This window comes from Puccinia triticina, chromosome 3A (assembly GCF_026914185.1).
Source record: "Puccinia triticina chromosome 3A, complete sequence".
Classification (NCBI taxonomy): domain Eukaryota; kingdom Fungi; phylum Basidiomycota; class Pucciniomycetes; order Pucciniales; family Pucciniaceae; genus Puccinia; species Puccinia triticina.
The window spans coordinates 6,722,365-6,739,100 of record NC_070560.1 but is presented as its reverse complement, the minus strand read 5'-3'; the positions used below and the strand labels follow the sequence as shown (position 1 = coordinate 6,739,100).

General features: G+C 41.5%; 2 protein-coding genes across 2 annotated transcripts; one reads left to right on the top strand and one right to left on the bottom strand.

The window, feature by feature from the left end:
* Nucleotides 1-9,834: 9,834 nt before the first annotated feature.
* PtA15_3A724 (uncharacterized protein) lies at nt 9,835-11,760 on the bottom strand (the record flags this gene model as incomplete). Its single annotated transcript, XM_053167720.1, has 7 exons — nt 9,835-10,659; nt 10,721-10,945; nt 11,026-11,178; nt 11,262-11,342; nt 11,424-11,513; nt 11,585-11,605; nt 11,692-11,760. 7 exons carry the CDS (start codon nt 11,758-11,760, stop codon nt 9,835-9,837), a joined length of 1,464 nt encoding a protein of 487 aa, XP_053018909.1.
* A 358-nt stretch (nt 11,761-12,118) lies between these two features.
* PtA15_3A723 (uncharacterized protein) lies at nt 12,119-14,857 on the top strand (the record flags this gene model as incomplete). The annotated part of the gene is made up of 8 exons (XM_053167719.1): nt 12,119-12,121; nt 12,211-12,291; nt 12,408-12,523; nt 12,626-12,902; nt 13,005-13,979; nt 14,050-14,340; nt 14,429-14,558; nt 14,631-14,857. The coding sequence occupies 8 exons, from the start codon at nt 12,119-12,121 to the stop codon at nt 14,855-14,857; spliced, it is 2,100 nt and encodes a 699-aa protein (XP_053018908.1).
* Nucleotides 14,858-16,736: the final 1,879 nt, after the last annotated feature.

The following is a 16,736-nucleotide window of genomic DNA, read 5'->3' as shown; positions in this document are numbered from 1 at the left end:
TCTCTACCTACCATTGCCGTCGCTCCTTACTTTCCACCATCATCATTGGCCATCATTGTGTTCAAATGATCGAAAAATACGCGATCGGTGCTATGCTTTTTGGTTCCAGCTGGTTTTCTTTGTTTAAATTTTGTGCGGTCTTCATTGGATATCCCTTCTTTAAAGATAGACACTCGACTATTCCATATGCATGTCAAGAAACTGTAGTAGAACTTGGTACAGATTCATATCTTCCTCATCAGTATTTATAGTCATCCTCTACTTCAGTCATCAGTCAAGCAGGTCAAATCTTTCCTTCAACTCATTCATCTTCACAACCTGTATTCGGGTTTCCCCTGTCGTTGTTGGTAGTTATTGTTCCTGATAGCCTCTTCCACTTGTTTTATGTATACTAGCCTTAAGTCAATAGATTCCCAGTGATGTTTCATTTTTATCGGTTATTTTCATTCATATATGTATGTATGGTTGTATATCCCTGTAATTCTCCTCATCTATCTTTACATATCAGAGATGGAAGAAAAAAATGTCCACACATATGCATAGAGTGAAGAGATTGGACTTTTCGGTTGTTATAGATAATTGACCTTGCTTAACATACCTTTGATAGATAATCATGAATGTTAGAGACTCGTTGGACGAGCCGATGCACGCATCGTTCCCCTGGCTATCCGCTTGACAGTACACTGAAACTGTGAAAGACAATTGACTTCCAAGATGCATAACAAATTTTTCAACAGATTTTCTCTGGAGCGGACAAACAGATGGAAGCAAATGACAATGTTGGAGATTTGAAGGAACATATGGATAGCCGGAGACAAAAGAGTGCAAAACACAAGAATGAATATTGAAAATAGGTAAAGAAAGCTTTGAGGAGTCTTCAAAACTGCTGCCATTTCAGAGTAACTTTAAATGGAAAAAGAATAATAATATATGATTCTAATGAAGATATTCTTTTTCCCTTTGGTTTCTGATTTTCTTGTCTACTTTTTTTATCTTCTTCTTGTCTTTTTTGATTTTTTGAAAGAGATGATGTTGCAGCACAAAACCAGATAATTCCCATGTTTGATAAGGAAAAAAATATAGATGGACACAAATAATCACCAGAAATATATTCAATGTGTAACAGGAGGATAATAAGGTAAGAAGAAGCTAGGAATGTTGTTCATTCCTTTAGGCCTTTGCTACAGACATGAATATTACTTCAAACCCTTTTCTGAATATAGATTTTTATTCTACTGTGAAGATTTCTGCAACAAATTGCTAGAACTCTCACTTTTTTTTATTGATAAGCTCACGCAGAGATTTTCTTCTTTTTATATCAGGGTAGATTGAATGAATTCCATCACTTTTAGTCTTCACAGTTTGAAACATTGAGGGTTCAATCAAAAGTTTCACTGGTTCTAGCCATCCATTGAGTACTTTGGGCTGTGGATCTGACAGGATATTCAGAATAGAATGAATCCCATTCAAGTTGCTTTGGAAATCATCTAATTCTTTGTATAAATCATGAGAATCATTTTTTAGTTTCCTGTAATGTTTGGCTTCTTCTGTAACAGATGGTTCTTTAAAGTCACTGATCCAACTTAAATCTTGAAGATAGACAGCTCGATCATTGTGTGAAAACCACCACTGCTTCACCAAAGACCTGTTCAGAGTTGCTTGCATTTTCAGGAGTTTTTCAGTCAAGTTATGTTGGATCAGGAAACTTTTATCCACAATGGATAAATCTATTGTGTTTGCATTGTAGGTGCGCATAAAGTGGGTAATCCAGAAGTTTGACAAAAAATCATTTTTGTTGGACATGCATGCAAGGCTCAAAACAAAAGATAAATGACCCTTGAGAAATCTTGTTTGCACCTCAGAGCCTGAGTGAGAGCCCTTCCATTGGAATACATGATACAACTCATCATGAAGGAGGTTTGCTGAGATGTAGTTCTGAATTTTACCGCCAATGCCAGGTACCATTTCTGCATAAAATGTTTGCATTGATCTATAAAGAATTTTTCCTTCAGTAGGTCTGTCAAGCACTGATACACAGGAATAGGATAAAAATGTGAAAAACAGATGTTTATCAGCCATCTGATTCTTAATATGGTCATATCCACTGCTCACTTTTTAGCCACCAATGCATGTTTCTTGTTTCAAAATTATGCTTCAAGAAATCCATGTCAGGCACAAAGACTACATAATCTGTCATGTTAGGGGATCTCCCATAGATGTAAACCAGGTGCTTTCCCACCAATTTTATTGCTTCTTCAGCTTTGAAAAATTGGACTACTTGCTCTTGGGTGATCAAGCCTTGTTTGTGCAGGATAAAAAGTGCATGCAGAGCTGCCCCAACTAAGCTGTACTCTGCCTGTGCAAACAGCTCTCCATGATTCTCTGATGCAATTTTGAGGCATTGTCTCAATGTTTGAAGACAAGCTGCTCCTTTGGCAAACTGTGCTGCTTCTTCTCCATAAATATCAATGAGCAGGTGGGAACGTTTTTCTACACTTTCTGCACAAACAACTGACATAAGCTCATCTACATAAAGCTTATACAACATTGAAATTGATTGTTCCATGCCATTACCAGGTGGGTGGAATGGTGGAGAAATGTCTAAAAGTTGTGACTTTAAATCATTTGCTGTTCGCATGGTCATTGTGATTCTCCACTGTTTTTCTTCATCATGATTTACTAAATACACAAAATATTATTAGCAGCTATTCTTCTTGCAAATTGCCTATGTCTGTTACATCAATTCACAAAATGAAAACTTACAACGGCCAAGATGACCAAATAATTCATCTGAATTGGGATATAAAGGAGCAAAATTGAGCTTGAAATTTCACAATTGACAGTGGTTTATTAAGGATAATCAAGCCATGAAACAGAGAAACACTAACTTGGAAATCCTTCACTATTCAAATAATCACCTAGCGAGTGAATTTGTATGTCTTGTGAATTATTGTCAGTTTGGGTGGCTAAGTAATTCAATTTAATTATTTTAACTGTTAGCCCTATTCAACTCCCTACAAATAAGAGGGGATATAAACTAGCCTCTCAAACCTGCTGCAGGAGACCCAGAACTACCCAACTCAGATGAGGAATCTTTGTGTATCAAATGACAGAGGTAAGTTAAGAGAAAAAAACACAGGAGAGATAAAAAAACTAACTACAAAATCCTTCATTCTTCAAGTCAGAACCCAGGTCATTGATTTTCTGTGTATGCTTTTCAATTTCATCAGTTTGAGCGCCTGAGTAATTTGATTCAATTTTTTTTAATTATTAGCCTTGTTCTATTCCCCTTCCATGAAGTTGGATAGAAACTAGCCTCTCACTCTTGCTGTGCAAGACTTAGATGGAGTATCTATGGGATGGATAAAATTTGATTTAATAATAATTTATATACCACCAATTTCAGGAGAACTAACTGACATAATTTTGAAATCTCTCCATGCATTCTTTTTTCTAATCTCCTGCAATGCAAGCATCCTTGCAGGAGAACGGCCAGGAGAATACATATATGGAAATTGTAAAGCATGCCTATAAGGTATTTTTGATCAAATATATTGGAATGGTCAAGTGATAAATGAGAATTCACACCAACAGTGAGATTTTGAAAGGCACAATCCTCTGAGGCTCAACTGTGGTTTGAGATTGACAGAGCACACTTGGAGGGGGGGGGGGGGGGGGGGGGTTAAATAGATTTGAACCACGTTCTCAGATGTACCAGTGATAGATATGGTTCAACCCTTTGCAACCTCATTGATGGGAAGTTCTTCATGAAATTTTCCCCGTCTGCACGTTTTGTATCAAAATTCCAATGTTTATATGATGAGTCATGACTCAAAAAAGCGCAGTTTCCCACTTTGCACTGCCCTTGTCTTTGACGTGATGTGCTAATCGGACCACGGGAAGTGGACCTACATGTATTCCCGCTGATCTGTTGCCATTTATTGCCCTGGTGAAGTTGAGCCCCTCACACAGGTGGGTCTTATCGGCACGTTGCATAATGCGATGAAATTTTTGCCGCAGTCTCTTCACGCAGGTTCCTACATTATGGTTATGCCCGGCCGATTGAGCTCTGAAAAAAGCAATGGAGCTGAATCAACTGTGCAACTACAAAAAATTGAACAGTCTGCCAATATTTTTGTCAGATATCCAGCCGCTCTCTGAAACCAATTCGCAACTGCGTAAACTAATTGGTCAGACAAGACTGTCGGACCAGTCGTCGGACAGAGTCGTCGGACAGACTCTGTCCGACGACCTTCGCAATCCAGACCTGGAAAATTGCGGAACTTGTCGGACAAACTCTGTCCGTCAACTGCTCGGACAGCCTGGTCCGAGCAGTTAATTTCTGCAGTGATCTCAGACGGCGGTGTCCCCGCGGGACGCTCTCAGGTGACCGAGCGTATCCCTGAGGGACAGTTGTTAAGTACACTCAGACTGGACATCAAAATCAACTTCTCACTCTCTCAACTAAGGGCCTGTACCATAGCCGGGAAAAAAACAGTTTTTCCCCCGGAAAGCTGTACATCTAAAAGTGGTCGATGGATAGGGTTGTATGCGCCACATTTTCGCAAGGTGCGCGCCTAGGGGCGCCTGCCGCGCGGCCAAAGCATGTCGCCCTTGGCTGGTGGCGCCCCGGCGAGCTCGGTGCCACCTATTTTGAGTTTTTCTGGTGTCCCAGTAGAGGACTTCCTGTCAAATCTGCAGCCCCTACAAAAGTTGATTTACAGCCGCAAAACTTCAATTTTTTGGGGCAAATGCAGTCTCATAGGCTGCAGATCCTACAGGGGATGACTTCCTGTCACATCAGGGACCCTCACAGTTGTGGATATAACCCCAAAGCAAAGAGTCTAGATTTTTGCAGGGAAATCTACTTTTTGGGCTCCAGATCAGTTCTGGGAGATCCTCAGATGTTGATGTGAAGTCACCTAGTGCCTGTAGATCTTTATGGGAAGTCACCCAGTGTCTGCAGATCTTGACAGGAAATCCACCATGAGTAGATATTTGACAATCTTATATGGGAAAATTTAATATTTTACGCGGGAAAAAAACAAATAATTGCAAATTAAAATAGGGGAATTGGATTGAGGATCAGATCCAAAGATCCATTTATAGGGGGGTTCACAATAGAATTTTAACAATTTAATGAATGATAGTTACTTAGTGCCCAATTATTCATCATTTATGGTGAATTTCTGTTGATCAATTTCTCTATGTGCAAGGGGTTTCACACAACATAAATTTGAATTGTGGGGGATTTAATGGCTTTCTCACCCATTTGTACTTGTAATGGAGCTGTGAAAGGCCCCTCAAGTAATCTGTCACCCTAATGTATGTGCGTACATGGAGGTGAAAGTTGTGAAGTGGAAAACAGCTCACATCAACGGTGAAACAGATACTATACAATACAGTATCTTCATATACTTGTGTATTGTATCTGTTTACAAAATTGTAAATACAAATGTATTGTATCTGCCTGAAGATACAATAACATAGTATTGTATCAATAAATTATTAAAACTTGATTTTCTTGTTTTTGGCCACTGTGGACTGTATACAGAAAAAATATCAAAAAACATAAAAATACAGTATCTTGTATTGGGCTGTATTTGCAACAAGATACCAAAGTTTGAATACATTTGTATAGTATTGGTCTTTGAATACAATATAAATAAATAGTATTGGGTGCAAAACAGATACAAATACAGGCAGATACAGATACATGTATTGTATTTGTTTCACCGTTGCTCACATGCATGTGCATGGAGACATTGGAAAACAAACAACTCACAAGCTTATATGTGTTAAGAGGCCAGGATTTCTAGCTGAAATGTGGTACCACACACCTCCAAGCTTGACTTGACTCATATTTTCACCCTACTTTCATCATTTTTGGGCTCAATTCTAGATGATACCAGCCTTCTTTAAGAAAATATGCCAATTCAGATGGGCCTTCCACATCATTCTAACAGGGGTGTACATGTTGTTGATCTGCAGGAGGCCCAACCTGCAATTTGTGACAACCTTGTACGCGCGCACATGAGGGTTACATTAGCAAAGTGAAAACAATGACCACCTTCATGTGTGTGTAAATGATATGAATTGAACCCCAAGAATTCATCTCAATCAACAAACAGTTCAAATTGAATCATGATTTGATATTTTCCATTGTGTCTTAGTGGTTTCAACTGCTTTCCACACCATGAAAAATAAACTGTCACTAGACTACAGGTGACATCAGCCTAATTCCAATGAACTACCTGCCAGTTGCACAGCTGGCCGCATGGACAGCCCCCTGTAGGAAACAAAGGGGCCATTGTAGCCTAGTTCTGGTAACACCAGAGCAGGAACAAAGCAACAGCCATTGTTACTTGATGTCACCTGATTTCTGGTGAAGATTTATTTTTCCTGGTGCCAGTTGCCTTCCACTCAGTTGACTTCTGAATGAATTCTGGATGATTTAGGCCCCGTTTGGCTGCCGCGTTATACATCATAAATGGTTGAATTTATGACGCTGCAACCCAAAGTTTGCCCCCCTTTGCCACAAAAACTTTGAAACCCCCGGGGGTTGCGTGTCATAAATTTGACCATTTATGATGTATAACACAGCAGCCAAATGGGGCCTTATGCATGGATCCAGGATCAGTTTCTGATAATTTGTGGATAAGTTCCAGATTCATTCATTAATTCTTACACTAGTTTCATCAAAGGCATCCAGTACAGCTACAGAAAAAGGGTACAGTATGGCACTCTCTGGAGAGTGCATCAAAATATCCCCTGGTGAATAAAACTGAATTCATCATCTAAGAAGAAACTCTCAGGTACAATAATGGAGAAGAACATGTCCCAGATTCTGAAATTCAGAGGTAGGATCCATGGCTTACCTGAGCGGCTTGACAAAACAAGCCATCCTCAACCTTGTCACACAGGTAAAACACACTATGCACACATTTTCAGAGACATGTGGCTCATGCTGATTTTTTGGTGTGTATATAAATCTTTATGCCCAACCATTTGGTCTTGACTGCCAATGCCTCCTTTGACCTTGCCCAGGCTGTCTGGGACTTATGACTTTAGGAATGATTGTGTGAGAGAGCCAGATTTTAATTGACAAAATAAAGGTTGTGTATTTTGAGTCAGTAACATGAAGAAAGAAATAAAAAATATAAAAGAAAAGAAAAGTACCTAAAGGCAAGATTGTGGGAATTCACAACCAGGCAAATGGCTTAGCACTCATAAATTGAGAAAGCGGTCAGAAGCTCCACTAGCTGCGGAAAATGGTAAGCAAAGCAAACCATCTTCTGCAGTCCAAAACCTGCTCCACAGGGCCGTAAAACTGACTCATCAAACTCTGATGCATGCAGGTCTGGCTCCAGCGCATTATAGCAAAATCAGACTTGTGGAAGTTCCCGGTCCCCAGTCATTAAGAGAAAGAATATCAGCCAGCACCAAAGGTGAGCAGCTGATTCTTATTCTTCTCTGAACTGACTAGATGTGAGCTAATGCCATATCCAAACTTCCTTATATAACATTGAAAGGAAAAAGACCAAGCAAACCAATCCCTTGCAAAGAGAAGGGAAGATAATTGGTGAGTAGAGAGTCTGAATCAAGGCAGCAGAAATGAAAGACTTAAGAAGAGCTAGCTATCACTACAGACAATGTAGCAATGCTTCTTTGCCGCTTCTCCAAGACTAAACCAAACAGACCCTAAGGGCCTAAGGCTCTTTGAGAGTAAGGAACTCAGAGTCACAACTTAAGAAAGATGTTTGAAGCAAGAACTGAAAATCCTCATTGGAAAAAATACTGCCTCAATTTAACTCAAGAAATCTTTGTCATCTTGCATCTTTTCTATTTCATCAATAAATTTAAAGAGCGGCCTGCCGCCTGCTCTTAGGTAAATCCTAAATCTCTTTTTACTTGCCTATTATTATTTAAGTTGTCACTTCAGCTACAGAGTCTAATAAAAGATATAAAACTCTTAGTCACTTGAAATCTTTCAAAGATCAGCAACAGGAAAGGACACGGTAATACAATGACAAGGAAGTAACTAAACACAAGATACAAACTAAGATGGATGTTATTTTTATGAGCCAGTTGAGAGAGCAAAAGTAAAGAGGTGCCAAGTGATAACCCACAATGGCAATGAAGCTGGTGTACTTGGATTGGCAAATGGTTGAATGGAAGGGAAATACGGATGACAACAGAAAAGAGTCAGAAGGAAGGAAATAAAATGATTGCAGAGGAAGCTTGACCAGGGAAAGAAAATGATTGTGTTAGAAGTCTTGATGGTCAAAGAGGGTGTGAAGCCCCTGGTGCCGGCAAGGTTTCACAAAAAGTATCCCAAGCCTTTTGTCGTCTGATATTAGTCCATGTTTCCTTGCATGTCCTAGCTGGTAGAGATCCTGTTTTCCACATCTCTCCTGGCTAGGTAAGCTTTTCCCTTTTGCTTCTTCTCTCACCTTTCCTTCTGATTCCTAGTTGTAAATACTGAGAGATCCTGTCTTCCACATCTCTCCCAGCTAGCCTCTCTTTCCCTCACATGCAAAGAAGCCCACCTGTGAACTAGACTTTCTCTCAGAGGCCTCTTGCTCTGCTCTTTGTGCCCCTTTTTGAATACCAGTGAAGGACTCTTCCTTGAGTCCTTACAGAGGGTGCTCCAATAGAATGAGATGTAGAGATCAAATCCATATGATTATCTTAGTGAGATGGACAACAGTGGTTAATCCAAAGCTAATGTAGATGATGTAATTGTAATAAGCTTTAGGGGAAACTATGTTTGTTGTAGGATTCACGAGGGAAGAAAGGAAACAGGAGCAAGGAATATAACTCTATATGTTTGTGTGAGAAAGAGGTCAAGTGGAAGCAAGGTGATGTCATTGACAAATGGACCAAGATGATGTTATTGACAAAATGACTGCTTTGAAGGATCCAACTGCTAGAGTTGAGTTCTAGAGTTGAGTTCTAGAGGGATGGAGTGTAGATCTCAACACCAGATACTTGTTCCCTCATTTTGTTACATCACTCCCAACTCATGTAAAATTCAAGTCTTATCCACAAGACCAACTTTTTCTAGATTGTTCTTCACCTATTTCACATAATCAAAGATTGTCTGTTTCTTGAAGGAAAGTTTTTAAACATTTTATTTAAGAACATAAAATAAAAAGGAAAACACAGCGCTTTGGATGAGCGCGCTTGGACCTGTACTATGTTATCCAGATGATTTCTTCAGAAATCTGAGTGTTAAAAAAATAAAACAAGTGTGAAGATAGAGGGGAGGTGGTCTCAAATTATATCAGAAACCCAATCTTTTGATTGCAAATCTGAGCCCAGCGATTGCGGAGTCACTCATTTTTACCCGGCCTAACGTCCGACATGTCTATCCGAAATCGGCTTGAGGCCGGCTGGGTCCCAGTAAGACAGTTTGCGCATCTCCGTCACTTGGATAGCCACAGCATTCTTGGATGCATGAGGTTTCTTAATGGCACCGTGCCAGTGGGGATTCAGAACGATGAGTGATGCGAGTTAACTTCAGTTGTTGATTTGGGTGTGGATGCTTTGTCAAAGTTGGTATGCGTTGAGTAGGATCGGATGTAGGAGAGTTCAATCAACCAACTGGCATGAAGAGTGAATGTTTGAGTGGTGAGCTGACTATCGGTGCACCACAACCCGGGAAGTGAGTGAAGCGGTGGTGACGTGGTAGAGCGTGTTGAAATTCCGTGCTGATCTTGGATTGATTGCGAGGAAATATTACTATTTGAAAGAGCAAAAGAGATTTAATAATTTATGCATTCCGCATCATGGCCGGTATATTGAGAGAAGAAAAGTCCAGTTGAAATAAAATCAATTTTTGCTTGATATTGAAAACTTCCGCTTCCATAATTCGATTGAACCCTTTTGTCCGACCCGGAGTACGAAGGCAGGATTATCTTCAAGGGAAATGGGGGTCGCATCGATCGCTCTAAAGATTTCTTCAGACTTGTTGGTTTTGTGCTGACCTGAAGGATGAAGATTAATGCTTGGCGTAGATGAGTCCGGAGCGTTGTCAAGTGAGGAGAGCATGAATTCAGCGATTCCATGAGGATGATTTCCAAGCAATATGGCCAGATGAATTTCTCCACTCGCTTCGAGCAAACACATTCCGAGTCCCCATTCTACACTTTCTTGCTCTTGGTCCAATCCTGGTTTACGAACCTTGAAAGACAAGTACATGTCGAAATCAACTCCGCCTACATTTGCTTCATCGTCTTGAGGCGTACTGGGAGCGCTTTCACCTAGGAAAACATCTTCAAGAATACTAGGCTGCCAGATACAGACCCTTGTCGCGGGTTCAAGGTCCTCTTCGAAAGCGTATGCGGCGAGAGGATGGCGACTACGCTTCGAAATAGTTGAGGATTTGCTAACAAGAATGGGAGTGAGCCGGCTAGCCCACATAATTTGATCAACCCAATGAGAATGAACATGCTTGCTGTTAAAGATGGGTAGAGATGTGATAGGTGCTGGTAAGCTGACGGAATCCTTTTGGTCGACGGTTTGAAGAGTTTCAGGGAGTTGTATATCTTGAAGCGGCGAATTAATGGGAAATCCGGGCAGTTTGGACAAGTACCAAATCTTTACATGATTATCCATACCGCCCGTTGCTAGAAGTGGATGGATTGGATGCCAAGCCTGCTGGGTTGTTAAAATCAATTTGCTCTTTACACATAATGTACACCAAACTGAAACTTACAACAGAGCATACCGGTGCAACATGACCACCTACCCCGGCTAAGATCGTTACCAGTTGACCAGGGGGATTGTCCCAATTTGACAGTAAAGATTGTGATTCGGAGCCAGATCTAGTCTGTGAAGACTTTAGAGGCAGAGCGGTATTCCAAATCCGGACAGTGTGATCTATCGAAGCGGATGCAAGCACGTGAGGATGCGTAGGCGAGAAGGATAAGGCAAATATTGTCTAGAAAATGAAAATCAATCGAGTCACTAGGAGAGAGAGACGTAAAACATTTTGGTATCCATTCAAGCGGACTAACTCACTCCACCATGTCCATAAAGCATACCTAATTCGTTGGCAGTACGTGCATCAAACAGTTTAATGACTCCTCTGACACCTCCAGCGGCTAGAATCGGTTGGAGGGAGACAGGATCGATGGACCATGATATTGAATTGAAGATTTCTGCTCGACCCCCCTGTTTATTAGTTCAGCTATTTTATCCAAGAAAGGGTCTTGAATGTGGCATGTATGTATGCCGCTGAGGCTGGAGTGACTGACTGTTACTGTGTTGGATTTATCTACGATCTCGTAGAGGAGATGGCATTTTTCCTCGATCGGATCGAGCTTGATGACTCTAATCTGTTCTTCAAAAGTATGGTAGGTGCAACGATCAGCAAACCTATTAAGAAAAAATAACAACTAAGAGGGGTCAAGGCTTGCCTTGTTCCCACCGCAAACAGCTGCGACGTTTTTCATATCTTGTAGAATCGGAGCCATATGACCGAATGGAAAAAACTTGACATCGTTCCACTGGGGAATAATTTTTGATATTTTTAGTTTTAGCGGTATTCAAATCGATGAGAAGCATGTATAACGTGTACCATTGTTTCGATCGTCAAAGGCTGTCATGAATGCTGAGCAGATTTTAGAAACGTTCGTTTCGCATGGTATATCTTCAGGTATAGAAGTAGCAGGTAAACTTATTTACATCGTCCATCGATCCCACTTTGAGCCACGCGTTGCCTGGCTCTGGTGTACGTTCCACTGGAAGCAACATTGGTGGTCGACCTCTACGGAAAACATAAACAGGATAATCATGGTCAGCTTCAGAGCTTGGTACGGTGCTTGCAGGCTTTCCCTCTTGCCATACTCACTGTACCCACCAGTGATGTTGATGTCCGGCCATCGGTCAATCATAGCGCAAGTGTTGTTTCCTACATGTTCTGCCCGGCCGGCTCACCCCCCGGGGGTTCCCCTTCAAACAGCCGTGTACGTAAGTTGTGCTGTGCTGTGCTACTCGGTGTGGTGCAAGTGAGAGGTCGCTGGAAGACGGTCAACAACAACTGAAAAAATACGAAAAACGATAGCAAGCACCCACACACGAAAGGTTAATTTAAACCGTCAAGCCCTCAAAGATGGTTAGCATTTCACCTCCAAGAAAGCTCTCGATTGTGATTTGGAAATTGTACCTCAATCTAATTTTGATTTCGTCTTGCCGCCCTATCAGCTGGTTCGTATTAGATCCCCTAATGGAACTCATCGCTATGAAGTCTCTCCGACAGATGACCTGGAAAAACTAATTGGAAAGGTAAAAAAAAACTAACCTCAGTCGCCAAAGCATCAAAACTGGGCTAAAACCTGAGTATAGAAACAACCCATCCGAAAAAAAAACTCTAACCAAGCCTATGCGTAATGTTGATCTAGATTATGATCGACTGCCCGGAAGCCGACCCTAGTACATTGGCCTTATCCAACCAACCCCGAGGTGGCGAGAAGCTAGTTACTAATATTTCGGGATCGTGTTCTCAACTAGGCATCAAGTAAGTACTGATTACATGTCAGCTGTTCTTCTTTGCTTCCCTTTTCCCTCTCTATGATGTCAAAAGTACCAGAAAATAATAGAAAATCTCTCAATTGCGCAGACACGGTGATCTACTTTTCGCCTCTTACAAGTCTACAGGAGAAATAGGATTCTCAGCTCAGGTGTTAGCCAAAACGAGTAGCGCAGATGGAGACCAACTTCCGGCATCATCGAGTCTAGACCAACCCAAGCCCAGCAACCAAACATGGAAGGATGTTAAAGAACTAGAGATTGACCAGATTTTAGAAAAGGAAGATGGCAAGATTCCTCGGAATCGTGATGGAAAGTTTTGCAGGCACGGTGACAAAAGCATGTGTGACTATTGTATGCCATTAGAGGTGTGCTTTTTGCTTTTTTGATATTCGGAATTCTTTCGAAAAGTACATTTGATTACATCATGTAAAATCAGAACGTGCAAACTAATCGATTTTCTTCCAAAGCCATATGACCCGTCGTTTCACACCGAGCGCGGAATCAAACATCTGTCCTTCCACTCCTTCCTTCGAAAACTGAACGCCGCAACCAACAAGCCAGAAACCGGGGCAAGCTATATCCCTCCACTCGAAGAACTGGATTACAAAGTTACCATTCCGTGTCCTTCTGCTAGCCATGCCCCATTCCCGGCCGGGATTTGCAGTAAATGTCAACCGAGCGCCATCACGTTGCAGCTACAGCCATACCGAATGGTGGATCATGTCGAGTTCGCCACTCCAGCTTTGATCGAAAATATGCTAGTGTTTTGGAGGAGGACCGGGTGCCAAAGGTTCGGTTACATGCTGGGAAGATACGAGCGGTATGATCAAGTTCCACTCGGAATAAAGGCCGTGGTCGAAGCCATTCACGAACCGCCTCAACAGGGAGAGCTAGACGGAATCCAGATCGGTTTACCATGGGATGATGAGCGAAGAGTGGAAGAATTGGCTTCTACTTCTGGCTTGCATGTCGTCGGAATGATTTATACGGACCTGACGCCGGATGATACCTCAGAAGAGGCCAAGGCGGCCGGAAAAGTGATGTACAAGAGACATGCCCAGTCATTCTTCCTCTCCTCATTAGAAACGATCTTTGCAGCACATCAACAAGCCAATCGATCTAACCCTTCGCGGTTTTCGGCGTCTGGAAAATTCTCGAGCAAATTCGTCACTTGTGCTATTACGGGCAATCAGGAAGGCGGGATCGATGTTAGCGCGTACCAAGCAAGTGATCAGGCTGTCGCCATGGTAAAAGCGGATATGATTGAAGCTAGTGTGGATCCTGGGACTGTGAGGTTAAAAGATGATGAATCGCAGGAAGGAAAGTTATCAACCCGAGCAAGATACATACCCGATGTATTTTACAGGTACAAGAACAAGTATGGCATTGATATCAAAGAGAATGCCAAACCATGCTTCCCGGTTGATTATTTGCTGGTTTCTGTAAGTGAGATGAACTGTCAGCTCAACCTAGTACAATACGCTCACGCTAAGCATCTACCGTCTCCTCCAGTTGACTCACGGATTCCCAGATGCACCGTCTCCACTATTTTGTTCCCCAACTCCATTTCCTATCGAAAATCGAGCGGGGCTACACGACCAATCCATGGAACTTGTCACGAACAAAATCCGACCCGTCCTTCAAAACTTCACTAATTCTTTTTCAGACTCGCAAGCTTCCAGTGATGCTAAAGGAAAGAGTCGAGAACAAGATAACGAAGACGATCATCTATCTAAATTGCAGATATATCTATGCGATTGGCATTTGCTTTCATTTATTGATTCAATTGGAATCTTCGACCGGGTGAGATTTGTTTCCACAGGAGCTTCAAAGCAAGACATCTCTGTTAATGTTTGTATTTTGCTATTTCCCCCATGGCCTGCTCAATCAGTCGGATATGGCTCATTTAATCAACTTTGCCCTTTGTCGTGACCCCGAACGGCTCCATTCGACGGCTCAAGCACTATTTCAAACCAACTCTTGGCAAACATTGCTAGCAATTGTCCAGGAGTCGGGATCTAGTAAGTGTTCTTGTCACGCTCCTTATGTCAGATGCAATGTAATGGATTGTTGATCATCATCTGGTGATGTAGATTCAGCGCCCACAAATGGTGTTAACCAATCATCGATTGGAGAGACAAGAGTCTCAGGTGGTAATGAAGAATCCTATCCTACTTCCTCGATCCAAAACCCTAATGATTTTGATCTCAACGATCCACATATCTCCGGGGGATCTGACCCACTTAATTGCCCTCATTGTACCTTTTCTAATCCTGCTGGTACGGTCGATTGCTCTGTTTGCGGCTTACCCTTGTCTTAACCTTTTCATGCGAAGCCTTTCTTCACATTCCACACACATTCTTGATCATTTCTTTTCCCTCCGGCATAAAAAATATTAATCATTACTCTAATTACAGGCCCCTCCTCACCAGAAAAAAAAACTAAAATAAATAATCCATCAAAAACTCTATTCCATCTTCATTTGTAGATATGGAATGCTTCTGAGACCAAAAGCCAACAACAACCACCAGGGGAGATTTGGAGGAACTCCCCAGGAAGTACCTCACTGGGAAGTGTCTGATCTGCAACTTCTTCTATAACTGTGCCAAATGTCTACTATGTCATTAACGTAAAAAAATGTGAATGATATTGGAACTTATCTAGACTTTGTCCAAAACTCAGCTAAAACTCATCTGTAACTCAGTTGGAACTGAACTGGACCACATAACCCAAAGTGAGTTTGACAGGAGCACAGCCTCAAGGGGACATGCCCTAAAGAAAAAGGGTGCTACCTACAACAGAAAGGGTCCTATCCCACAGGATATTATATGTACAGTGGGTTATCCAAAGTTTTCACCTCCACAATTTTCAATGCAGAAGCTCAGGCAACATACTTCAAGTCATGAGATTGGCTACAGGGGTGGAAAAGAAGTTCCCAAGAATGAATATGAAATATAAAAAAAAATTAAAATTAAAAAATGAAAAATGTGAAAAACATTTAATTTCTTGCAAATTTCTCAGAATGTTCATTACTGTTCCAACCAAGGAGGGAAAATTGGAGAGCACGGTATGGCATGCAACAAGAAAGATAAAGTATGAAAATTTTTGAAACCGTTCCCAATGACTTTTATTGGATCAAATAAATTGAGTCAAATTAGTGGTTATTTGGGCTACAGTCCCCGAGTTCAATTTGAAATTGGTGGATAGCCCATCCACCTAGCTTAACAAAGCCTCTCGAGCGGAGGGTCCGGGGAACCCTGCCCAGAGGGCTCTCCGCAGGAGAGGCTTATGAGTTATGTCTTGATTTAAGCAGGAGCAGAAAGGATCTGCTACACTAAAAATCCCAACCAATATAGAAAAACTGAATACACAGAGTTTTAGGTTCTGTTCTTGCAAGGAATTTGAGCCACTCATTTATCTTGTAGCCAGAAAAACAACTCCTGGAGTCCCAAACAAGTGGAGCCTCATTTGGAAGACTTGTGCATTTTTGATCTTTTGAAAAGGTCAACAGATTGGGATAGAAAAAATCTGAGTAGACCAAATTGTAGAGAAAGAAAAGTAGCATAGGGTACAGATAGGGCATATTGGTGGAGAGGCTGGGGGAGGAGCTATAAAAATTTTAAAAACCTCTCAGCCAAATGAACTTTCTGCTCCCGCGTAAAATTTGGGATAATGCGCAAGTCCCTCCCTGCAGGAGGGGCGGCTTTGCCGCCAGCCACAGCGCTCCCACCAGGGGGGACTTGTGTTAAGTTAGCCCATCCACCCAAAAAAATATTGAAAATGGATTCAAAAATTTTCATTTTTTATCATTCTTGTTGCATGCCATACTGTGCTCTCCAATTTTCCCTCCTTGGTTGGAACAGTAATGAACATTCTGAGAAATTTGCAAGAAATTAAATGTTTTTCACATTTTTCATTTTTTTTTATTTCATATTCATTCTTGGGAACTTCTTTTCCACCCCTGTAAGAGCATCCACCCTCGTTGCGGTAAATCTTTAGGTAGCCAGCGAGTCCCGCAAGGCTCGGTAGGCTACACATATTTAGATAAAGACACCGCCGCCACCCTCGTGTCTACATAAATATGTATGTATGTATTTAAGCACAAAACAGCCCACATATTCATAAGAATATAGGCCAATGACCCAATGCCCGGTCTACTGAAGACCAGTCATCATTTCAACTAGGTCATCCTGATGACC